Below are 26,093 nucleotides of genomic sequence, written 5' to 3' on the forward strand. Positions count from 1 at the left end.
AATGATTTTCATGTAAACGTTATCTAGTAATTTTGTCTAGTTCTCATTTATAATGTTGGCCCGAAGTCTCAAGAAATCATATCATTTAGCTAAAACAGGCTTTCAAACTTTTTGATTAAAAAAAGGACAACCATGATGATCCCCTTGCAAAGGACTCATAAACAAAACCAAAAAAAAAACTTATATTATATTATATTATATTATTATACATAAATATAATTGTAAATTCACACTATATTAGATGACTTAATATGTACTAACATACCTACAAGATTTACTGTGCAACCACATGTTGTTCTGGAAAATTACCACATTTTGAGGTATAGTTAGGCCTAGGTTTAGAAGTAAGGGCATGGTTAGGGTTAGAATTATTATAAATATTATTTATAACTGTTAAAAAATAATAATAAAAAAGAAAAGCTAATTTGTGTAGCTCTTACAATAAATAATACACTAAAGCAAGTTTGTTTGTTTGTTTGTTTGTTTGTTTTATTCCGTGGACCAGCACCCCCTGGCGTCCCACTTGAGGGTGAACCTTGAACTCTATTTGGAAAACTTCAATATAAAAGAGAAATAAATGTAAATAATTGTAATGTAACGTTAGCCTATATATTATAGAGACCGATTCAGCGCACACAGATACTATATGATCCTCACAGAGGTGGAAGGTTGTGTCACAATGCTCAGCGATCACTTACACCATCTCGGAGCCCGACCCGCCTGCCTTGCGCGGTGAGGATCCGTTCAGGTGCTGCCAGGACTTCTCTTTTATTTCTTCACGCCGTCTGCGCGTAAGAACTCTTCTAAAAGGACTCGCTGATGTGAATAAATCGACGAATATCCAGTGACGTTTCCATATAACTTACCGTTCTACCGGAATGACGGCTTATGGTTACTAGGATGCAGCTTTCTGAAAGACAATGCCTCAGGAAAGTGAAGGCACTGAACTAAAAGAACTGCGTGTTTGGAGCTCATGAGGAACATTTACGACTCTAATAAACATTGAAACGATGTTCACAGCAAAAGAGCAAGCACTGTTACTCTTTAACATAGAGGAGATGAGAAGAGTTTTGGAATTGTAATTGACACGAGTCATTCCTCAGGTAAGGTGACCAGGCAACGTAGATTTGTGCTTTTAATTCACATTCACATTTTAGCTTTTATGAAACATTGCGATTTTTTTATGGTGTGATAAACAGCATATTTTATTAAAATAACCCATTATTCTCATAAATATTTAATGGGGCGTGCATTAAAAAAAAATGTATGTATGTATATATATATATATATATATATATATATATATATATATATATATATATATATTATATATACACTACCGTTCAAAAGTTTGGTGTCAGTAAGACTTGTAGTAGTCTTTAAAGAAGTCTCTTATGCTCATCAAGGCTGCATTTATTTGACTAAAAATATAGAAAAAAACAGTAATATTGCAAAATGTTTTTACAATATAAAATAATGTTTTTTATTTTAACATACTTTAAAATATTTTAAAATTTTTATCAGCTGTTACTCCAGTCTTAAGTGTCACATGATCCTTCAGAAATCATTCTAATATGCGGATTTATTATTAGAATGATCAATGTTGGATAATATCAACAGTTGTGCTGCCAAATATTTTTTGGAACCTATGATTTTTTTTTTTTTTTTCAGGATTCTTTCATGAATAAGTTTTAAAAGTACAGTGTTTATTCAAAATATAAATAGTTTATAACAATGTAAATTATTTATTATTAACTTTTAATAAACTTTTAATTATTAACTTAATACATCCTTGGTGAATAAAAGTATTAATTTCTTAAAAAAAAAAAAAAAAAAAAAAAAAGAAACAATAAAAATGTACTGACCCCAAACTTTTGAACGGTTGTGTATATTAGGAATAATATTGGCCAACATGTGCCTCAATGTGTTATTTTAATAGCACTGGAAATATGAAGGCCTTTTTATTTTTAAGTTTTATCATTATAGTAATTGAACTTTTAAACTTTATTTTAATGTTTTTTTTTCTTTAGCTGTCCATAATGTATTGTCAGGTAACAGACATACATAATTGACTTGTTTTTACTGAAGACAAAACTATTAAATTAAAACAATCACATATATGGGTTACCAAGTTACCAAAAAAAAAAAAAAAGCTTTCAGGAATATCAGTGAAAATGGTAACACTTTATTTTGATATTTCATAACTTTCCAACTCCATGTCAACTACTCCTAATATTGGAGTATTAGGAGTCTGTCCGCTTAATATCTGCTAACACTTTATTTTCAGTTTCCCCCTACTGACTAACTTTGCAAGCACAGTTGAGGTCAAACGTTTACATCACTTTTTCAGAATCTGCAAAATGTTAATTATTTTACCAAAATCAGAGGGATCATACAAAATGCTTGTTGTTGTTTATTTGGTACTGACCTGAATAAGATATTTCATATAAAAGATGTTTACACATAGTCCACAATAGAAAATAATAGTTGAATTTTTAATACTGTGTTAATCCATAGCTGTTTGTTTGTTTGTTTTTGTTTGTTTGTTTAGTGATAGTTGTTCATGAGTTCCTTGTTTGTCCTGAATAGTTAAACGCCTGCTGTTCTTCAGAAAATCCTTCAGGTCCCACAAATAATTTGGTATTTCAGCATTATTGTGTATTTGAATCCTTTCCAACAATGACTGTATGATTTTGAGATCCATCTTTTCACACTGAGGACAACTGAGGGACTCATATGCAACTATTACAGAAGATTCAAATTCTGCTCCAGAAGGAAAAAACGATGCATTAAGAACCGGGGGTGAAAACTTTTTGAAATTTGAAGATAAGGGCAAATGTATCTTATTTTATCCTCTGGGAAACATGTATCTATCTTCTGTAGCCTCTGAAGGACAGTACTAAATGAAAAAAATATGATATTTCGGCGAAATAAGAAAAATGTACACATCTCTATTCTGTTCAAAAGTTTTCACCCCCCGGCCTTTAATGCATGTTTTTTTTTTTTTTTTTTTTTTTTTTTCTGGAGCATCAGTGAGTGTATTAAAGGGGTCATCAGATGCCCTTTTTCCATAAGTTCATATTAGAGGTCGACCGATTATCGGCCCTACCGATTATTGGCGCCGATATTAAGCATTTTCACGATTATCGGAATCGGTTATTTTCAAAACCGATTTGCCGATAAAAATAATTTATTTTTGAAATGCGCTCTTTGGCTCCGACGCAGCCTGTCAGAGCTCACCACTCTGTGCCCTAGAGCAGTCTCCGCCCACCGCGCATCAGATTTGTTGGAAGTCGCGAGTCCGACCAATCAACTCCAAGGCTGAAGGAAGTGAAGACACAGACAGAACGCGCTTGCTGGAGCTGCGTGCAGCATGCGGCAGTAATCACTTGTCTCTCAAAGGTAAGTCAGCAGCAGAAGTTGATTGTGTTTTAGTAATTCACAATCCTTTACGGTGAAGTTGCAAAAACACCTCAATGTTATCTTGATTTCCCGGATGCGGAAAACACGGACGGAATCGCGGAATCCAGTCATATAAATGGAATGTACTGTATACTGTTAACACTAAATGCCACGGAATTTTTCAAAGTTTGGATGAGTCATCAAAGTTTGGATGAATTAATCAAAAGTAGGACCGTATACTAGAGGTCTGCATTCCCGCGGGACTCGACCAGATTTTTTGCGACGCGGGAATACATTTACAAACAAAACGCGGTAGCGGTCGGTAACTCTGGTGTAATTTGGACGGGAGCAGGCGGTGTAATAATCTCCTTTTCCCGACGTCCTTTCTGAACAGCATGTCTGTCCTTTAGTCTTTGGCTTTACTCATTCTTATAGAGCACCTGTACGGCCTGCGCTCATGACTGTTATGCACGCATGGACTGCGGCGCATTTTATTGGCAAGGTCTGTGCACGCAGGATTTGCATAACGGTCATCAGAGCGGGCTGTACAGACAGAGGATGGCACATGGCAGAGCAAAGTGTGGATGCGCTGTCCTTGAAGGACGTTCAGCTTGGACTAGAAAATGGTCAGTTTACTGTTAAGAAACCGACATCTATCATTTAGTCTATTACTACTTGTTGTTGTATTTATATATATTTTCCTTTGTGGGAGAGACGCTGAAATCGACGTCGGGACATTTTTTCGTTAAAAGTTATTTAATTTCGTCATGGCTACAAGCCAACGGATTTGTTCTTTTGCTTATAATTTTAAATGGCAAATGTAATTTTTGTTTTCAGCTTTTCCTAAGCTACTGTGTTGACAAAAAATGTGACATTTGTATTTTGACACATATCGGTTCAAAATATCGTTTATCGGTGCATTTGATCTGTAATAATCGGTATCGGCATCGGCCCTGAAAAACACATATCGGTCGACCCCTAGTTCATATGATTCTTTAGGGTCTTAATGAAAAGTCTATAACATGCTTTGGTTAACATTTTTCAGTGGTAGTGTAAAAAACATCTTTTTTACCTTGTGAAAAAATCAGCTTTAGCCGTGTTTAGCCACGAAAGTGAAGCTGGATCACGTATGATTAGTGCGAACATAGACGCATTTGTTTAGATCGGGAGGCACATTCCCTTCACAAACAAAAGTCATCCACTGCATCTTTACCGGCTCAGATGTCAGAAGTAAATGACAACTACTATGTTCATTATTACATCCAGCAACAGAACACCTCAGTCACTTAGGAGCCATTCTTGTCTACGAAACAATTCTTGGCATCAAAACAATAGTGATAGGACTGTTACTGCTCATTCAAGGCAGGTGTAAGATAAGACGGCCGTGTCAATCAACTATCTGGGAGTGGCCTCTGTGGGTGTGACGTCACACAGACAAGATGCTGAGAATGGCTTGATTTGAAAAAAGGGATATTATTTTTACAGATTAAATAAAAAACACTGGGTGGATTTTTATCATTATAGGGTGTTTGTACAGTGGCTGAGAGAGCTCAACGCGCTGCAATTTAAGCACATGCAATCTGACGAATTATACACTTAACTGTGAAGTCTAATAATATCCAAAAGACCATGGAATCGTATGATCAGGATGTTAAAATAAACAATAAACTCACCTTTTAGTTCACCGACAACACCTCTGCTCTGACCAAAAGCCACTGAACAAATAATCAGGTCCCAGCTGGGTTCGTCACTTTTTGAGATCCCCCTGAAACGTTTCCGTTGTGGTCCGTGCTATTTGCAGCGCGTTTGTGTGTTTGCAGCGCGTTTCTGTGTTTGGTTGTGTTGTGAGAATTTGCAGCGCGTTTCCGTATTTGTGTTTGCTTTGCGAGGATTTGCAGTGCCTGTGTTGTCAAACTGATGAAGATGTTTTCTTAATTTGTTGTCGTTTTTTTCTGTTTGCATGTGTTTTCTTAAGTTGCAGCACGTTGAGCTCTCTTGGCCACCGTATGTTTGTGTACACACACTGCCAACACATTTATGTTCAAACAACATGTAAAAGTGAACTTTGCATCCAGTGACCCCTTTAAGAATCAAGGGGGTGTAAACTTCTGAACGGGGTCATTTTTATAAATTCAGGTATTATTTTCCATTGTGGACTATATGTAAATATCTTTTATGTAAAATATCTTAATCAGGTCAGTACTAAATAAACAATAACATGCATTTTTTATGATCCCTCTAATTTTGGTAAAATAATGAACATTTTGCAGATTCTGAAAGGGGGATTTTAACTTTTGACCTCAACTGTACATATAAAATTATTCTACTAACCCTAACCTGGCAGTCTACTAATACTCTAAAGAGAGATAGTCGGCATGTAGTGGAAACATTACTTATAGTCATTTCAGACAGGGGGCATCAAAATAAAGTGTTAGTGTCAAAATAAATATACACCATTCTGTGACATTTTAGATATTTGTTTGTTTCAGCATGAACATTGAATGCCCTTGTCTTTGATGTGGAAGAACTTGTCACACCTACATTTTGATCCAAACCCCATCACCTAACAGTAGTGTCTGACCTTACTCATGCTCTTTTGTCTGAATGAGAGCGAATCAGCCAAGTTCCAACATCTTTATTTTTCTGAGAGAACTGAGGAACTGATATTGTAGAAAACAACCTAGTAATGGCCATGTTTTTTTTTTTTTTTTTTTTTTTAATTAATAGCATGTGTGGAAGTGGTGTTCAGGTGTCCATACTTTTGGCCACATACTGCAGTGTGTTTTCTTAAAGTTTAATATAATTAATTTATTCACCTTTAAGTTGCTCTTCTGTTGATTTTGATTGCTTCCATTGTCCTCATTTGTAAGTCGCTTTGGATTAAAGCGTCTGCAAAAAGACTAAATATAAATGTAAATGTAAATGTAGTTGTTCCCCACCATACAGTATGACTGTGTGTGTGTTTGTTTGCAGTATGTAACTCTTCATGCTCTCTATGAGATGGATAAGTATGAGAAACTGGCTAAGATCGGTGAGGGCTCATACGGAGTGGTGTTCAAATGCAGACACAGGGACACCGGTCAGATAGTGGCCATTAAAAAATTTGTTGAGTCTGAAGATGACCCGGTCATCAAGAAGATCGCACTGAGAGAAATCCGCATGCTGAAGGTAGATGGTAGATATGGAGATTGTATGCTTATTTATTGCAGTTCCTATTGCAGTATTTGCACACTTACACATAAACATTTTTATTTTTATCCTTGTAGCAGCTGAAGCATGTGAATCTGGTAAACTTGCTTGAGGTCTTCAGGAGAAAGAGACGCCTTCATCTGGTCTTTGAGTTCTGTGAGCAAACTGTTCTCAATGAACTGGACAAACACCCCAGAGGGTCAGTCACATTTTCCCCCTTATATATATATATATATATATATATAGAGAGAGAGAGAGAGAGAGAGAGAGAGAGAGATAGATATAGATATACTTAAACCATAGTAAAGACTGGCACTTGACATCTACAGTAGATTTTTTTTTTTTTTTTTTAATACAAATCAAAATATTTAGTAGTTTTTGGTGAAAGATATTTCAAGTTTTTCTTGATTTTCCCCTTCTCACTTTAATTGTTTTTGCCTTTCATTGTTTCCATTTTAACCGTTGTACATAATGAACATTTTATACTGTTGTACTATTTATGCAGTATTAAATTAAAATATTTCTTCTTCTTCTTCTTCTTCTTCTTAAATATCCTTTGGGGAGTAATTTTTCAGCCAAAATTTATGTGCAATTAATTTGCAGTTCATTAGATTAATCGACACTGTTATCTCTAAAATCACCTTGACATTAAAACTTACCCTATTTATTTGTGTTCCTACTGGTTTGCCTTTGTAATCTTCAATTTAAATGTAATAATTTGTCTCGCCCTAAAAACAACTTTCTTTTTGGCTGACTTTACCAATCGCTCTTTCTTTTCAACCCCTCCTCTCCTACTTTTCACAATGCAATCTCATTGATGGATTTCTTGATTCTTGAATGTTATGTTTCATGCTGACTTCTATATACTGTATCTAGCTGTTGTTTATTTAGAGCTCCTAAACTGGTCGGACCACAAAGGTTGCGGCTGCCCAGCATTCTCTCTCTTTCCCAGAAGGCCTTTCAGTCGTAACCTTAGCTGCTTCTCAAAACAAAGGAACTTGTTGCCAGTGACTACAGGCCCATGGTTACTGCAGATATATGGGAGCCGCGCTGATATTTAGAGAACAAGATAATTTAACTGTTGGTAGATCCTGCCAACTATGCCAAAAATGTTAGATCCTGCTAATCTGTAGTCACAATAATCCAAGAAGTTTGACATTAACATTTGTCCTTTTTTTTTCTCTTTAGGGTTCCTGAGGCACAACTCAAGAGTATTGTGTGGCAAACTCTACAGGCCGTGAACTTCTGTCACAAACACAATGTCAGTATGTCCAGACTCAATTTTCCCGTCTACCAGTGTGTGTCACTTATGAATGCTACAGACAACTGTGAAAAGTCACACTATTGAGGAACCTCATTTTTGGAACGAGGAGGAAACAACTAACGATAAAAAAATGTCTTGGAATAAGTTTGTTAAACTCTCATGACCCTGACCTCAGTTTGCATTAGTGGTCAGGATTTTTCAGTTGCCCTTTCTGCAAGTTGCCCAGTGCGCTCTGATTCACTAACCGCCTAGTGCACGTCATCTAAATACGTCACTGTCCTCCAACAAAAAATGACCCTATAGACCAATTTGGAGTAGACGTCACAGTTACGTCACTTGCAGCTGCGCATAGTGGTTGCAAAAAAACATTTGGTCACAAGTGGAGGTAAACAGGTAAAATCTATGGAATAAGAGGAATAAATATGGAATAAAAAAATTAAATTTGGGATAAAATTTGCCTTTTGATGTCAAAATCGGAATGCAAATAATTTTTAAAGAATACTTTTGTCAAAGACACCATTTGAAGCTAAACACATACATTTAAACCTACATACTATGGACGACAACTGCTATGATTACTCTACTTTTAAAGCATAAATTTGATTTAAACAATAGGTCTACATAATATTCACATATGCTGTTCATAGAGGACGTATTGTAGTACCCCAACAGTTACAGCATGAAATATTATTTAAACCTATTAGTGTTAACATTTTTACATAACATTTATTTGATCTCACAATTCTTTTTTTCTCACAAATGCAAGTTTATATCTCCTAATTCGGACTTTATAACTTGATTTACCCAAAAATAGTGAGTTTGTCAATTCTGAGGGAAAAAAGCCAGAAGTGTGGGATATAAACTCCTATTCTGAGCTGTCAATTTTGTTGACAACAGTGCTTATCACTGGGTGACAAGCTCTTGTAATATGCGGATGTCACGAATCTCGGGTCACAGGTTTTCTGCAACCATGATGCGTGTGCATCCCGAATGTTTACAAACCTATAATTGGTCTATAGGTCATTTGTGCAAGCACTTTATTACGACCTATATTTGTATTTTAAAGTTAAGCACCCTCTAGCGGGCGTAAAAATAATGACAGTGTCGTGTTGCGTCTGTTGTTATGAAATGACTTAAGACTGTCTTACCAATCAAAATGTGTGTTTATTTAAATGCAGTGGGCCTCATTCATGAAACGTGTAAATATATTAAGTAAATTTTCAGCAACTTGCGCATAAAACAGACCTTCCTGAAAACTGTCCTACGGATTCACAAACGCTTCGTAAACATCCGATTTGATAGTTAAACGTGTATGTTAATGAAATTCAATCATTCGTAAATAGGGCGCTCGTGCACTCTCATTCACAATTAGCATAATCCCCACCTATGAATTACAGCTACGCAAATTGCATGTCCAGGAGCGCAGGGGAATATTCTGGTCTACTTTCTCAGGTTTGGCTCCAGTATATTGCATAAATGCAAAAAAGACTAATAAGCCGAATGCCTAACAATAAATATTAACCAAAGGTGATCTTCTTAAAACGACCAGCTGGTAGCGCTTGAAAAGGCTTTGGTGGCACAGTATTTATCTCAGACGCTTCAGTTGCTATGATTTGGAATATCCACGATGGCAAAGTATTACTAGTATCTAATTTTTATGAATTTTACTAAATATAAAAAAGCAGGAACCAGTAATATTGACTCTCCATTGTTGTAGGTAGTTGTTGTACAAGTAGGATGGTTGGTCGGTATTTGTCCCACACCTCTATTTACGGCTGGGTCAATAGTGACAGTGATGGGCGCTGCGTTTTACAGTTATCAACTCAAAAAAAAGCAAAAATTCGAAAAGAGGATGCAGTGCATCAAAATACAGTGTCATCAGTTTGCCAAAAAGAACACAAAATGTTTTATGCACCATTTACATGTGGTCGGGAGCAGGTGTATGTTTTTTCGTACCAACCAACATTTTGAAAATACAAAAATTTTCATGAATTCGAAAGTTTACATCAAAACGGCTTTACGAATGATTTACACAATAATTCGTTCTGCTCGTGTTTCATAAATGAGGCCCAACGTGTGGACTTTTTACACCGATCTCACGGTAATTCATAAATATTTTACTAGGTGGCTTATTTGAACAAATGACCACACCTAACCCCTAAACCTACCCTCACAGAAAAACACGATTTATAGTGCATATTCCTTTTTTTTAACAAGTGCATTATCTGGGATTGAACCCATGATCACTTGATTACATATCACTGTATAACACAGTGCTCTGCTAACTGACCTATATGCACCACGAATTATGACAGAGATAAAAGAGTACAAAACATTAATATGAAAGTGTCCTGTTGCAAATAGGGGTGCAATTGTAGTATACGCTCTGATGGGTCGTATCTTAGAAATTTTGACAAAAGACCTACACGGGCGTACTGGTTTGAGGACAGGTTGGTCTCGCCCCTTGCCATTGTGGGTAGTTGCATGTGCAACATGGGGTGCTTCTCAAGCGGAAGGCTGCATCCTGTCAAGGCTGTGTCCTTCCTAGGTTAGTCCTTCAGAGGCTTGTAGGCTAGAGTCCTCCTTGGCATTAAGTGCTAGAATGAGACCGTCTAGCAAGTGCATGTGGCTACGTCATATATGTTCCCGCTTTCACCGCCATGGCACGAAAATACTACTAAAACTTAGTTTGGGAAACATTCTTTGTATTACAAATTTTTATATTATTTGGTTTTCTATGAATTCCATACAATGAATCACAACCGTCTGCAGTCTCCCAGGGGCTTACATTATTGGCAGTTTTAGTGAGTAATTTACACCAAAACAAAAGACAACATATATGCTTTCATGTCTGAAAACATTATTTTTCTCATACATTTTATAATAAATTCAGACAAGCTCAGCACTGACTAGTTTTTTGTCAGTTTATTTTCATGAAATGAAATGGTGTACAGAGGATTGTGGGTGATTGAAGGTTGTGAAGGATACATCCCATGCACCCTTCAAATTCAGCCAAATGAAGGACGCAAAAGATCTGAAGGCTGCCTTCCAAGGGTCCTTCTGATTGAGATGGCCTTCAGCATCATTTGATGACGTGGCAGCAGAGATACACAGCATTTGTAGGATGCAGCCTTCTGTTTGAGATGTACCCATGGCCTCACCCCCTCTGCTGCATGTTCTTGGGGCAGGGTTTATTGTCATTTTAGGGTTTGTGATGTCACAAACCCAGGAAGAAGCTCATTATAGTCCCTACCAGCCATTTGTTGTAGGCCTTAAAAAGCAAATTCTGTAAAAGACAATATTTAGAATTTTTTGCATTGAACTTCGAGCGTTGTAAAATTGCATATGTTGTGTATGCTCAAAACAGCAACATTACATTACAGTAACTGTAGTTAAAAAGTGAAATCAAGGACCCCTTTAATCTATTGCATTAAATGCAAAACACATGAATATGGACATATTGAAAGTTTATTCTGTGCCCTGATGAACATCAAAACATTGAATTTAGTCACAATAAACAGACATATAAACACCTTGATCACATTTCACTCCGACCAAAGTAATAATCAGAATAATGAAAATTTAATTTAAAGATTTGTTATGTAAACCTCTTAAAATCAAGTCCTTAGTATGATAATTGGAAACACTCGCATTCATTCAACTGATTTGATCAAAATCTCAGTATTTCCTTTTGGCTGTGATATTGCTTAAATGTAAGGGAATATGACTAGCTGTTAAAACAAAGTATTTAAAACAAAGTATTAAACAAGAATGGATCTTAATTGAAAAATGGCATGCATGCTCAGTACCTAGTCAATGTGTCTGAAATTGTCAGAGTAGGTATTACTGGCAATTCACACAGAATGGGCCTCATTCATGAAACTTGCGTAAATATGAGAGTAAATTCGGAGCAATTTGTGCTTAAAACAGATCATCCTGAAAACTCTTTTCCAGATTCACAAACTCTTTGTAAATGTCAGATTTGATAGTTAAACGTTGTTGTAATGTTTGTAAATGAATTTTAATCATTTGTATATAGGGAGCTTGTGCATGCTTATTTACAATTAACAAAATCCCGCCTATTAAATACAGCTACGCAAAATGTGTGTCCAGGAACACAGTGGAACATTCTGGTCTACTTTCTCAGGTTTGGCTATAGTATATTGCATAAATGCAAAAAAGACTAATAGGCCATATGTCTAACAATAAATATTCAATAATGTGTGTCAACCAAAGAGTTTTTAGCCAGCTGAAAAATATGCCAGGTGCTCTTCTTAAAACGACCAGCTGGTGGCGCTTAAAAACGCTTTGGAGTCGCTTTAGTTGCTATGCTTTGGAATAGAATCTCATTTTTAAGAATTTTACTAAATATAAAAAAGTAGTAACCAGTAATATTGACTTTCTCTATTGTTGTAGGCAGTCATAAGAGTAGGATGGTTGGGTGGGATATTTGTCCCGCCCGTCCTCTATTTACGGCTGGGTCAGTAGTGACAGTGATAAGCACTGTGTTTTACAGTTATCAATGCAACTACAAAAAAAAAAAAAAAAAAAGTCAAAAAGAGGGCAAGGGCAAATGAACTTGTAATTATTATGCAGTGTATCAAAATTCAGTGTCATCAGTTTGCCAAAAAGAACACAGAACGTTCTACACACCATTTACACGTGATAGGAGCAGAACAGCTTTATGATTTACACAATAATTTGTTCTGCTCATGTTTCAGAAGTTGAATTACTTTTAACTTGACCATTACATTTTTACATTTACATTTAGACATTGAGCAGACACTTTTAACCAAAGCGACTTACAAAAGAGGACAATGGGAGCAATCAAAATCAACAAAAGAGTAATAATATGAGTAAAAAGAGTAAAAAGTGCTATGACAAGTCTCAGTTAGCCTAACGCAGTACACATAGCAAAGGTTTTTTTAAATTATGTAATAAATAAAAAGAAAACGGATAGAATAAAAACACAAAAAGGCAAGCTGGTGTTAGAGGCCTTACAGAAAGAACAGAAAAGCTAGTGTTATTTATTTATTTATTTATTAAAGAAAACAAGCAGAATAAGCAGTTTGTAGAACACTGTGTCATGGGCGAGATGCTGCGAAAGATACAAACCTTGAGCGCAGCCGTCAGAGACATCCATCAAGTGCATGTTTACATAGAAAAACAATGAAAACTTTTTCTTCATTGGAATGGAAAAAGGCCTCATATGAATGGCCCCTTACATTTGTTGAAGAGCTTACTACCCAGATAGCACAGATAGCAAGATCTGCTGTGTACAAACATCTGACAGATGTCGATGCGTTGTCATTTTTACATCGATTCATAAACATCATAAACATCTAAAAGACATCTAATACACGTCTATTTGACATCTGATAGAAAACATCCTGTAGATGTATTGCAGATAAGCAAACACTCTAAAAAAAATATGTCTTCCAGATGTAAATGCAGACGTCAAATATGAATGCAATCTAAACTACGTTGGTCTTTTTTTTTTCTCTGCGCTCCTGTTGCCTCATGGGAATGTAAAGAGATGCACACTTCAGAATTTTAGTGGAAGCAGTAGGTCATCTGGGTATTTTTTACCTACTATTTTATGAATACTGCAGATTTGGACACAAGGAATGACTCTTATTGAGCTCTTTTGGTGCTAGATTCTTGCTAGATTGGTTCTATTGTTCTTTTGATTACTGTTTTTAGAAAAAAAGATGTCTTTTAAAAAAATCCCCACCTTATTATAGTGGGAGTTTTGTGTATGTATCTCTGACAGTGTCGGTCTTTCTGTGTCTGTACCAGTGTATCCACCGGGACGTCAAACCAGAGAACATTCTTCTGACCAAGACCGGTGTGATCAAACTATGTGATTTTGGCTTTGCTCGCATCCTCAGTAAGTGTCTTTGCCCCGCTCACTCACTCTCTAGCCATTTATGTGCATTTAGCATCTTCACTTCATTAATGACTTATTTATACTTCCTACCTATATCAGCTGTCATGCGTCCTGAGCTCACTTTCAGGGCAGCGTGAAGCCTCACAGGTGCAGTCAGCCAGTCAGGATCTGCTTACATGCATCATCCTTGGGTTTCAGCATATTGTTACTATAGGCTAACACAAGGTCTATCCATCAGCATATTGTAATCCTTTCTGTATGATGCACATGTAATTCTGAATCTATGTGTGTGTGGCTACTTATCCATGTTTTGAGGACACATTTGTACCCAGACATGAGCTCTCCCAAAACCTCTTTCTGAGAATGTCCTCATTTGTAAAAATGGTATAAAGTAAACAAAGGTGTAAAAATCTAACTTTTTGGGGGTTAGGGTTAAGATATAGTATTTATAACTAGCTGCAAATACAAACAAAAAGTCTATGGAAGGTCCTCATTTGGATAGCTAAGTAAAAACATGTGTTTTTGTATATGTCTGTGCTTGAAACAGCTGGACCAGGTGATGATTATACTGATTATGTGGCAACACGATGGTACCGGGCCCCAGAGCTGCTGGTCGGAGATACTCAGTATGGTCCCCCAGTGGATGTCTGGGCCCTCGGTTGTGTCTTTGCCGAGCTGCTGTCTGGAAATCCTCTTTGGCCGGGACGTTCTGACGTGGATCAGTTGCACCTCATACGACAAACACTAGGTAATAAAAGACAAAGAAAGGAGGATGTTTGTGTTTTTAAGGTTAAATACAAAAGGGTCCAAAAGTCTAAGACCACTTAAGATATGGAATTTTAAAATCCAATGTCCAATAAATCATTAGTTTCCAAATCTGGAAATTAACAAAATTATAAAAATATTTCGAAAAGACAAAGAGTTTTTAGACATTAGGAACTGTCCTTTTACATGTTATCATGAAATGTTATTTATAGAAGCCCATTTTCACAACTTAAAGGGGAAGTTCACTTACAGAACAAAAATTTACAGATAATTTACTCACCCCCTTGTCATCCAAGATGTGCGTGTCTTTCTTTCTTCAGTAAATAAGAAATTATGTTTCTCAAGGAAAAAAAATCAGTAATTATTTCCATATAATAGACTTCAGTGGTGCCCCCAAGTTTGAAATTACAAAATGCAGTTTAAATGCAGCTTCAAATGGCTTTAAATGATCCCAGCCAAGGAAGAAGGGTCTTATCTAGCGAAACGATCTGTCATTTTTTAAACATATTGACAATATATATACTTCTTAACCTCAAACATATAAGTTTGAGTGAACTCTGTTTTTGTCCGGTTTAATACAGTCAAGACAATTAGGGTATGTCGAAAAACTCCCATCTCGATTTAAACTTAAAAAACTTAAAAATCACCCTACATCGCTGTAGAAGTACTGACCCAGTGTTTACAAAGTGAACATGCAAAGAAGATCAAACACCGTTTACGAAAAAAAAAATGGTAAAACAACAATGTAGGGCAATTTTGATGTTGAAAAAGAAAACGAGACGGGACTTTTTCAAAATACCCTAACTGTGTTGACCCGGACGCATGCGCAACGTAGAGACGAGACAAGATGAGCATTTGAGGTTAAAAAGTATATAAAATGACAGATCGTTTTGCTAGATAAGACCCTTCTTCCTTGGCTGGGATCATTTAGAGCCATTTGAAGCTGCATTTAAACTACATTTTGAAAGTTCAAACTTGGGGGCACCCTTAAAGTCCCCTATATGGAAAAAGATTCCTGAAATGCTTTCCTCAAAAAACATTTTCTTACAGACTGAAGAAAGAAAAACATGAACATCTTGGATGAAAAGGGGGTGAGTAAATTATCTGTAATTTTTTTGTTCTGGAAATGGACTTCTCCTTTAATAAAAAATAAAGAAATGTTATGTAAATGCGATATTTTTATCTGAGGAAAATAAGACTGACTGTTTTTTTATAATTGCGAGTTTATGTCATGGAATTTTGACTTTATAACACACAATTGTGAGTTTATATAAAAAGTCAGTATTGCAATAAAATTTGCAATAACCTGTATTATTTTTATTCAGCGGCAGAATTCCTTGATATGAAGCCACGTCTGATCACAATAGGTTGAAAGACTCGACTATGTTATTAAGTTAATTTAAAGAAAAAGCATGTCAATAAAAGATATGGACAACAGGTTTGTAAATGGCTCATGCACATGCAGAACTGTATTGCACACATGCTACTGTAGACTTTATCGTTATTATCACAGGAAGACTAATTCTTATCGTGGGGAAAATTTTCACCGGTATATTGCAAACGATAAGATATCGCTTATCCCTACTGATTAGTTCTCTCCTGTATCAGTAGCCAATGAGCTTGCTGCTCAACATTCAAATACATGACTAGTGCTTGCTGTAGCAGTTTGCAGCTTGCTTCAGAAACCCTTCACCTTCCCCAGCTCCACCTGTATAGAACCGCTATGGGGCGATTCATGTATGCTATATGGGGGTTATTTCATGTATGTTATATGTGCATCAGCAGTATTTCATACATGCTCACAGCAGCATGTTGTGGATGTATCGGCAGAAGCAAATCTTGGTACTTGCTCTGCCGCAGCAGCAGCGTAGCAGATCTATTCCACCAAAACCAAATACATTAACATTGTCATGTACATTACCATGCCAATCCCTCAGAGAGTTGTCATGACAGAACTAAAGTTTGGTCTAAATCTCATTAAAAATCCAGTTGTACACTGACTCTTAACCTCTGAACTTTGACCCTGATAGGTGACTTGATCCCACGGCATCAGCAGGTGTTTCGCTCCAATGTTTTCTTTAGTGGAGTCAGCATTCCTGAGCCTGATACCATGGTAGCGAAACTACTCACACAAATACACACCTGCGCCTAAATATCATTGTGTAATGTAACTAAATTTGATTTTGTTGATGTTGTAGGAGCCGCTAGAGAAGAGGTTCCATGGTGTTTCTCCTCATGCTATTACTGTGATGAAGGTGAGATGTCAGTACACACTCATAAGTCTCACATGCCATTTTTCCACAGACAGGAGGCCAGTGATAATCTTCACCTCTGGCAGAAAATGTCATTTCTTGAAAATGTGTGATGCCATACAAAATAATGATCTTTGCCAGCATGGTATAGAATTGCTTTGTGCAAAGTCTGCTAAGGATATTGGACAAGCAATATAGGAAGAGTTTGAAAAAAAAAAAAAAAAAAAATAGCATAAACATTTTTAGACGTAATTAGAAATACATATTTTGTTGGGGTTGACTCAAGGATTTAGATAATTATGGTTCTAGAAATATAAGTTAAAAAGCAAATTACTTTATAATAGCACCACATACTGCCATGGATGCTGGTGGGTGTGCCTGAGTAGTGGTATTTCTGACCATCACACCAAGCAGCGAGCAATGAAAATAACAAATTGCTTCTTCTTGCTGAAAGCCATCGTTCTAATTACAAACAAATGCAGTAAGAAAAAAAAAATAGAAATAAACAGTAGAGTAAATAACTCCTTCCTAGTGGAAAATATTAAGGTGAATAACAGACAGGGTTTTAAAGGGGCGCTATTATGCTTTTTCACTTTTTGAACTTTAGTCAGTGTGTGGTATGTATCTTTGGGCATAAAAAAGATCTACAAAGTTACAAATCTCAAAGTCCACTCCAAAAGGAGATATTTGGTTTTTAAAAATCCCTTATCAAGAACTACAACGAATGGCTCTTTTGGACTACAACGTTTGTTTTCCACATGCAATGATGTCACAACGCGGTCTATTAGAATATCATTAAATTAAATCCCACCCATGGAAATTCAACTTGTTGGAGGGAGGGTAGGGAGGAGATGGGGGATTAGCCTAACTTTAGTGATGCAGCGCGGAGAACCGCTTCAACGAGCTGCAGCACGGCGGGTATAAACACAAGCATTAACTAGAGTAGCCACTTCAGAGCTGTAACGCTCTGCAGACGTGTGCAGTACAGGGGGGTCAAAACATACGCAGAAGCCGCAATCTACTCCAGTTGAAACGCAGTGGGACAGCTAATGAATCACAACACATTTCGTTTTTCGGAAGGCGGGCCTTCATTAAACCCGGAACTAATCGAGCCATATGTGCTAAGCTGGGAGAAATGTATTGTAATAATGTAAATTATGTTAAAAAGACTGTGTTTTTCTAACCACCAAGCATTAAAGCATGTTCTAGTACACCCCCAAAACAAAATTAAGACTTTGTGAAAGAGCATAATAGGACCCTTTTAACTGTAAAGCAGTTAAAGGAGAAGTCCACTTCCAGAACAGAAATTTACAGATAACTCACCCCTTGTCATCCAAGATGTCCATGTCTTTCTTTCTTCAGTCATAAAAAAATCATGTTTTTTGAGGGAAACATTTCAGGAATTTTCTCCATATAATGGACTAGTTTGGTGCCCCGATTTTGAACTTCCAAAATGCAGTTTAAATGCGGCATCAAACGGTCCCAGCTGAGGAAGAAGGTTCTTATCTAGCGAAACGATCCGAAAATGTGAAAAAATATGAAAAAGTTATTTATTTTCATAAAAATAATACAGTTTTTATACTTTTTAAATGTCAAACACTCATCTTGTCTAACTCTGCCTGAACTGTTTTTTTTCCGGGTCATGACAGCTAGGGTATGTCGAAAAATTCCCATCTTATGTTCTCCCTCAACTTCTAAATTTTTTGTTAAGGGTTTTTGATCTTCTTTGCATGTTCACTTTGCAAAGACTGGGTCGGTACTTCTGCAGTGATGATTCATAAAATGATTTTTGAAGTTGAGGGAGAAAATATGATTTTTACGAGTTTTTCGACATACCCTAACTGTCTTGAGGCAGAATACACAGAGGGAGAGTAAGACAAGATGATAGCTGGATATTATAAAGTATTTAAATTGTATTTTTTAATGAAAATAACTCATTTCACTAGATAAGACCCTTCTTCCTCGGCTGGGATTGTTTACAACCGCATTTGGAATCGTTTAAAGCCGCATTTAAACTGCATTTTTAAAGTTCAAAATCAGGACACCATACCAGTCCATTATATAGAGAAAAATCCTGAAATGTTTAACTCAAAAAACATAATTTCTTTACAACTGAAGAATAAAAGACATGCACATCTTGGATGACAAGGGGGTGAGTACATTATTTGTAATTTTTTGTTTTGGAAGTAGACTGGAAGTAGGTCAGATAAGTCAATAATAAAACAAACACATAAGCGTTTGTTTTATTATTCGTAGCAGTGTATATTCATGGATATTCTATACTATAGATTTCCTTAAAAGAAACTTGTATCATGTCTTGCAACTTGACATGATAACTTGACTTTTTCAGTATTATTGGGATATGTTTAACATTTTAATGATCTATAATCATTTTACACATTTCTTTGTAACTAATTGACAGTTCACCATCGTTATACGTGTAGTAATGCGGCTTTTATCTTTCATTTAAAATAGCTGATATTTTAGAATTTGCTGTTGGACCCCAAAGCGTAAAAAAAAAATCATGAAACTAAGCATGTTTTCTCATACTGACTTTTCTCCATACATAAAAAAAGTAGAGTAATCATAGCAGTTTTCATCCATAGTGTGTCCATGTAAATGTCTGCGTTTGACTTCAAATGGCGTCGTTGATGACAGTATTCTATAAAAATTATTTGCATTCCAATTTTGACATCAAAAGGCACAATTTTTTTTTTCTCTTATTCCACGGATTTTACACGTTTACCTTCACTGGTTACCAGTGTTTTTCTTCAACCACTATATGTGTGCAGTTGCAAGTGACGTCACTGTGACGTCTACTCAAAACTGGTCTATAGGTACTCTGCAGATCTCCAGGAACACGATTGAGGACCCCTGCGATTTAACATTATTATACACTGAAGCATGATTGTCTGCTTTTTATGTCAAAAGTTAATAGCTTGTATGTTCATTTTTTACTACTAGTTGGTGATGACAGAGACGTCTCATGCTCTTTTAGGACATGGTGATGTTGGTGTCAAGTGTCAAGTTGGTGTCAAGTGCTTTTCAAAGCTGTCCTGGAGTACCCCCAGCCCTGCACATTTTGTATGTCTCCCTCATCTATCACACCTGATTCAACTCATCAGCTTATTAGTGGAGACTATAAGACTCAAAATGGATGTGTCAGATATAGGGAAACATACAAAATGTGCAGTGCCGGGGGTACTTCATGGACAGGTTTAAAAACCACTGTGATGATGTCCTCATAAAATATAGCATTTTCATTTAAATTCAAAATGGCCGACATGCTTAGATCTAAGCGATTGTATGCAAAGTTTGTTATATATTAAAATGTTTTACCATTATATGAAAACCACCTCTTTATGAAGGTGTTAAATAAAATAAGATGCTAAATAAAATGCTAAAATACATTTTTAAAACTGGAAGATCCATAATAAGACTACAATGCATTATTTTTATTTGGAGGCTGGTTCTGTAGTAACACAGGTGGATGTTGAACAAAAGGTCTTATAAAATGTATGTTTTTGTCTTTATAGTCCTGCCTAGTAATGGATCCATCTGGCAGGTTGTCATGTGAAGAGATTTTAGAGCTGCCATACTTCCAGGAGGATGGTGGAACAGGATGGGGCAAAGAAACTGATCGTCCCCAAAGACGCTATGAGAAAGGCACAAGACGGAGAGCTCCTGCGGTATGAATCTACATTGAACAAAAATAATGTTAATAGTAAGAAATTAGTTAAATTAATAAGACACACTTAAGGTCACACAAATTGGCTTGTATTCTAAATTAGGGACTTGTGAACAATGCAAGTCTTCAGGTTTAGAAGGAGAAACATAATTAACTGTAAATAACGCATAAACGGCTGCACCTCCCGGCTTTGTATTTATAAACATGGAGGGTTTTATATAGTCCTTTTGTTGATGATTTCATTTTTGTGTTAAAATTTCGCATTCATGCAGCTGCTTTTGGCGCAGAGACATCGAAATAGGCAACTACAAACAGAACTACACGGCACGGAGTAAATGTGACATTTCTTCAGAATGTTTTGATTGGCCCAGAGTAGACATCTTATGTCAGCGCGTTCTGAAGTCGTACTTGCTCATACCAGTAAACTCTTTCTGTGTTTACACAAAGCGCATTCATTTACTGCTAGTGTTACAACTTTACAACAAATTTTAGAAAAGGTCCTATTCACACATGATCTCTTAATGGTAATTTACTGGTAATTTAACAGTAAATACTGTATATGGGCCAGATTTACTAAAAGTATACACTAGCACAAATCCTCTTTTAACATTAAAAAATACCGTCAGGACTACTAAAGACTCACAGTGAAAAATTAGCGATAAAAGGGCATAGGCATAGTTATTTATGTGGCTGACCTTCTTGCATATGCTTTTGTAGAAGTTTCTCTTTCAGATGCAAAATTTATGGGAGAGTATTTATAAGAAATTGCAACATGATTTGCAAAGGTTTGCAGTAGTCAATCATTAGTAAACTGTGCTTTTATGGGTAATTTACCAGTTGCAAAGTAAAGGTGGGAAAGGACATAAACACAGCAATGTAGATATTTACTCAACAAAACTCAGAACACTGAAAAACAGAACAACCACTAAATACACAACAAGAAGTGAACTGAAAAAAACACATGGTTTAAATGTACACTAAATGTACACTATGGATTCAATTAAGATAATTAACTAGGCACAGGTGTAACACATAAGGGCAAATCAAAAACCATGGCAACTGGACATACAAAGGAACTAATACAGGAAACAGTGCAAAAACAAAACTCAGTCGAACTCAAAACAGAACTTAAACACAGATGATCAATTACAGTATCTCCCCATCTCCGGGGTGACAGCGGAAGTCTAGAAGGCTGAGGCGGAGCAGTGTGAAGAGGAGACGGAGGCTTGTTAGGCCAGGGTGAAGCCAATGACAATGAGGACCAAGGTGGAGCCGGTGGGAAGAAGAAACCCAATGAAACCAGAGGGATGGAGTAAAGAGGTGCAGCCAGAAGACTGGAAGACCATGGTGGAGGCAGACGACTGACTAAGGCAGAGCCAGAAGGATAAGGGAGTCCAAGGATTAACAGATTCCAGTCAAGCTGAGGGAGCATGGGGCCAAGGAGGAACTGCATAGAAAGGCCAAGGTGGTGTCCAGGGCTCAGAGGCCTGAGTTGGTTAGGTATATTAGGTAAGGGTATTCTCTTTCCAGAATTCGGAAGGTCCGAAGTAAGTCAGAAGATCTGGGGAATTAAACGGGAAACAGTGGAGATTGGACTGAGGACCTGGCTGAGTTTGGGAGAGGAGGCGGGAGAGGAGGCGGGAGAGGAGGCGGGAGAGGAGGCGGGAGAGGAGGCGGGAGAGGAGGCGGGAGAGGGAGGCTGGGCGGGGACATGAACGTTGACACAGCCTTGGTGCTGGACGAAAACAGTGGAGACACAGGTGATTCAGAGCTGGGTGGACCCAGTGGAGACACAGGATATTTAGGGCTGGAAAGAACCAAGGGAGACACAGGATATTAAGGCCTGGACAGAATCAGGGGAGACACAGGAGATTTAGTGCTGCGTAGAATTAGCAGAGACACAGGAGGTACAGGGTTGGGCGGAACTAGCAGAGATGCAGGAAATTCAGGGCTGGTCAGAAACTCAGACTCAGGGAGTGCAGGGAAATGAAACGAGCAGGAAACACTCACTCTCACAATCAATCAGCTCTCCTTGTTCAGCTATTATTGAGGGGGCTGAACTCCAAATCATCCCCTCATACTTCACCAGTAAATCCACAGGCACAGACAAAGATATTGGCTAATGCACCTGGTTAAACATAGTTGACTCAAACTCTTGGGTGATCTCTGGCTCTCACTCCTGCTTATGTCTCCTGTTGCAGCAGGTGCAGGCTCATCGTTTGCAGTGGGCTCAGGCATCGCTGGGCTGGTGGTAGTGGTTGGAGCACTAGTTTTTTCCTTACTCTTGCATATGTGTGGCAACACAGGTTGTAATTCATCCAAATGCAAAACACTAAAGAACAGAACAACTGCTCAATACACAATGACAAACACTATACAAGAATTAACTAGACACAGGTCTAACACATGAGGACAAGTCGATTTTAAAACTGGTGGAAACTACAGACTTACGGACAGTTTCAGTGTTTCATGTTTGATATTTACGATTTGAGATCAGGGACACTTCGACTCGATCACGCTCTCCTGATTGCTTGGGATGTGAATAAGGCTCAAAATCTGGCTTAAAATCTTCCAGTGTGTGGCCAGCTTAACCCAGGAAACCATGCAAAAGAATCTCTGTCAAACTCAAAACCTCATAATATGCATAAAAGAGGGAAACATTTAGCAATGTTAAATGTAGTTATAAAAACAGTCACTGCACAAACTAAAAGTGCATGTCAAGTTTTTAGAATTGCAACAAAGAAACTACATTTGAAATTGAGTTTCTAACTTTGTTATACATGTGGCTGACTTAACATTAATTGGTTATTAATTGAGAGAAATTTTGTTTTCCAGCCTCAATACTTTCCCCAGCTGACCAATAGTAACATCTCACCAGCACCTGAAATGAAGAATAAACAGAGACACAAACACGACCATCACCTACCCAACATCTGACCTTGAGACTGGTAAAAATGTGTGTGGTAGGGCAAACATGTTTTCTGTGGAATAAGTTGATGCATTTATTGCAAACAACAGAGGATAGCGGAAATGCTTTTAGACAGAAGGACTAACACTGTAATATTAGTAATATTACTGAATTGTAGTGATTTTAACACAATGTATTCAAACTATTAAAGTTGATAGATAGTCCTTGAATCTGATATTCTGCATATACAGTGGCCACAAAAGTATTTTGACACTAAAACCACACAAAAATGATCTATTAGCAGTGGCATTTAGATGTTAAGTATGATTTGAGTGTCTAAATGTATTTTTGCAGCCACTGTATGCAGGCAGGAGTTGAAAGGAAAAATTAGGCACACATTGGACAGAAAGAGTTACGATAAACTTGACAGTATGATTGAATAACTGTCTGTGTGCTTTGGTGTAAGATCGTATCAGTTCTGTGTGCCATTAAGAAAATAATAAATCTGCACTGTTTTAGTGTTATGGATAAATACATGTTTTTGTTTGTTTGTTTGTTTTTCTTGTCAATATCCTGTTGATTTTCCTTCTAGAAAATGACAATTTTCTTAACAAACTGTAAAAGGGAGGTGACAACAGTCTTTATGTCTTTTGTTGTTGATATCAAGCATTAGTGTATTCCATCAAATTTAGTATTTGGTGTAAATTTTACTATTATGCTATTAAGCTATTATGGACATTAATAGGTTATAGGCATACTGTATGGTAGGCCTTCATATTCAAATACTCACTAAGCAAGTTAAAAGTAAATATGACTTACAATACATTTTAATATGCATCAGTGGTTGATTAATTTTTTAATTATAATTCGAGTTGCATCTTTGTTTACTTATGTATAATGCAATTTTGTTAGCACAAGTTCAGAACCACTGACTACGCTGACACTTTAAGGACAATTCTCAGATTCTTAGCTTACAGTAATGCACAATTCAAATAGAAGTTTTTGAGTACTTAAAATATTCACAGATGTAAATAATTTAAGCATGAAAAGATGTGACACAAAGGAAAACAAGGCTGTTTCAGCTCTTTCAGTGGGTCATATATGCATACAGGTTTCCAGTCATTGATATTCCGGATGAGACAGTGATCCGTAGCCCTCCTGACACTTGGCTTGACTGATCGTCTCCAGCTCTTTTATCAGATTACCGGCTTGAGTGACGTATGGTCCACTAAGTACTGGCACTACACTGACCTAAACTCATCAGAGACATTTCTACAGCTCCATTAGAACTATTGCATCATTACTTGCAAGTTCTTGTTTTCGTAGTTCTTTTTGTTGCTTTAGCTGATTGTGTGTTGTGTTTGGCAGACATACAGAAGTTCTAAAGAGTCCTCTGCTCTGGACTTTTTACACACTGTATTATGTTACAGCCTGGGAGTCAAAACAGCCTTTAAAACTTCTAGAAATCAGAATTTGTCAGCTATGAACAGGATTATAGATTTCAGTGAAGCTCAAAGTTTAATTTCAGTAGATAAAACTCCATAAAACAGTTCATACAGTGCGTGTTCTAGGACATTACATAGTGCATACCATTGCGAATTGGGATCTTGCTTAGAGAGACCAATCTATTCGAGTGTAAACTAAATGAGCCAATGTACATTAGAATGCGATGATTGCATCCAGCTGCCGCTGATCACAGCGTGAATATAAATATGCAGCAGGTACAGCGCATAGTCAGCTTTTCACTTTGGAGCCGATCAAATCGAGTCTTCAAGCAAGATACCGAAAGACAGAGAATGACGTCTTTCTAAAGACGCAGTGTTTAAACATGGCCTTCCACCCGTACTTCCATGATACTTTTAGGAAACACACCCCTGGGCGTGGTGTTTAACTACAGAATGTTGTTCCTTGCGCCACCTGGTGGATATTGTGTGAAGCACAACAATGTTTTGAAAAATCTGAAATAGCGCCTGCAGGGAGCTCCGTAGTCACGCGTGGCAAATTGCAGGCTGCCGCGTGAAAAAAAGATGCATTCTCAATGGCCAGATCTGTACCTGGCGCCGGGTGATGGTCATGATCGTTGCCTCATGTGTCTGGGCACTAAGCACGCTGAGGCAGCTTTTGTGGATGAGTCATGCGAACATCAGTGAGTTGCAGACCAGACTCCGTTTCCTGCGAAGGGGCGGGGTGCCAGTTCCTCTGCCCAGATTTAGCGTTCCCCCTGGCGCCACTTCCGACAGGGAGCTGACTGGTCTAACGGTAACTGTGAGGAACTCCCCAAAAACGAGGGTTTCTCTTTCCACCAGCACCTCGCAGCCAGTGGAGCGGCCAAAGGAACAGGGTGGACCTTCCCGTGAGGTACCACCTGTATCTTATGGGGCTCCCCCCCAACGATCAGATGTCGATTGCGGCATGGAAGGGTGAGCCAGACCTCTCAGGGGAGGATGATCCGAGCACACTGGCACCTACCAGGCGGTCAGCGGTGCTGGATACGGACCCTGAGATGATGGCTATGCTTGCCTGGACGGCTGAGAGTGTAGGGCTTGATTGGAAGCCTCCATCACGTCTCGAACCCCCTCTGCTGGATGACTGGTATCTCGGGGTGGCTCGCGCTGGTTCTCAGGGCCCCACCCCGGTACCTTTCTTCCCGGACACGCATGATGAGCTCCCTGGAACATGGACGGCACCACCTTTTGCTGCCCGAAACCGCTCCAGTGGCCCTTGATGGCGGACCA

At 37.6% G+C, this 26,093-nt stretch overlaps 1 protein-coding gene across 4 annotated transcripts; it reads left to right on the forward strand.

The window, feature by feature from the left end:
• The first annotated feature begins 502 nt into the window (after window positions 1-502).
• On the forward strand, window positions 503-24,615 carry LOC127177457 (cyclin-dependent kinase-like 1). Of its 4 annotated transcripts, XM_051129744.1 has the most exons (11): window positions 507-1,103; window positions 3,226-3,402; window positions 6,376-6,570; window positions 6,669-6,790; window positions 7,780-7,852; window positions 13,655-13,745; window positions 14,293-14,493; window positions 16,541-16,623; window positions 16,709-16,765; window positions 20,299-20,451; window positions 23,286-24,615. In XM_051129744.1, the coding sequence occupies exons 3-11, from the start codon at window positions 6,403-6,405 to the stop codon at window positions 23,385-23,387; spliced, it is 1,050 nt and encodes a 349-aa protein (XP_050985701.1). In that variant the 5' UTR covers window positions 507-1,103; window positions 3,226-3,402; window positions 6,376-6,402; the 3' UTR covers window positions 23,388-24,615. The 4 variants fall into 4 exon arrangements, with proteins under 4 accessions (XP_050985702.1, XP_050985701.1, XP_050985699.1 ...); XM_051129745.1 differs by lacking the exon at window positions 3,226-3,402 and having other exon boundaries at window positions 503-1,103; window positions 6,672-6,790; XM_051129742.1 differs by lacking the exon at window positions 3,226-3,402.
• Window positions 24,616-26,093: the final 1,478 nt, after the last annotated feature.

The sequence above is a fragment of the Labeo rohita genome, chromosome 15, assembly GCF_022985175.1.
Source record: "Labeo rohita strain BAU-BD-2019 chromosome 15, IGBB_LRoh.1.0, whole genome shotgun sequence".
NCBI classification, from domain to species: Eukaryota; Metazoa; Chordata; class Actinopteri; order Cypriniformes; family Cyprinidae; genus Labeo; species Labeo rohita.

Bases quoted from the DNA above. Each gene is read 5' to 3' on its own strand.
- LOC127177457 (XM_051129744.1), top strand. From the start codon at position 6,403: ATGGATAAGTATGAGAAACTGGCTAAGATCGGTGAGGGCTCATACGGA. The intron at 7,853-13,654 runs GTCAGTATGTCC...TGTCTGTACCAG, and splicing joins ACTTCTGTCACAAACACAAT to TGTATCCACCGGGACGTCAA. The intron at 13,746-14,292 runs GTAAGTGTCTTT...TGCTTGAAACAG, and splicing joins TGGCTTTGCTCGCATCCTCA to CTGGACCAGGTGATGATTAT.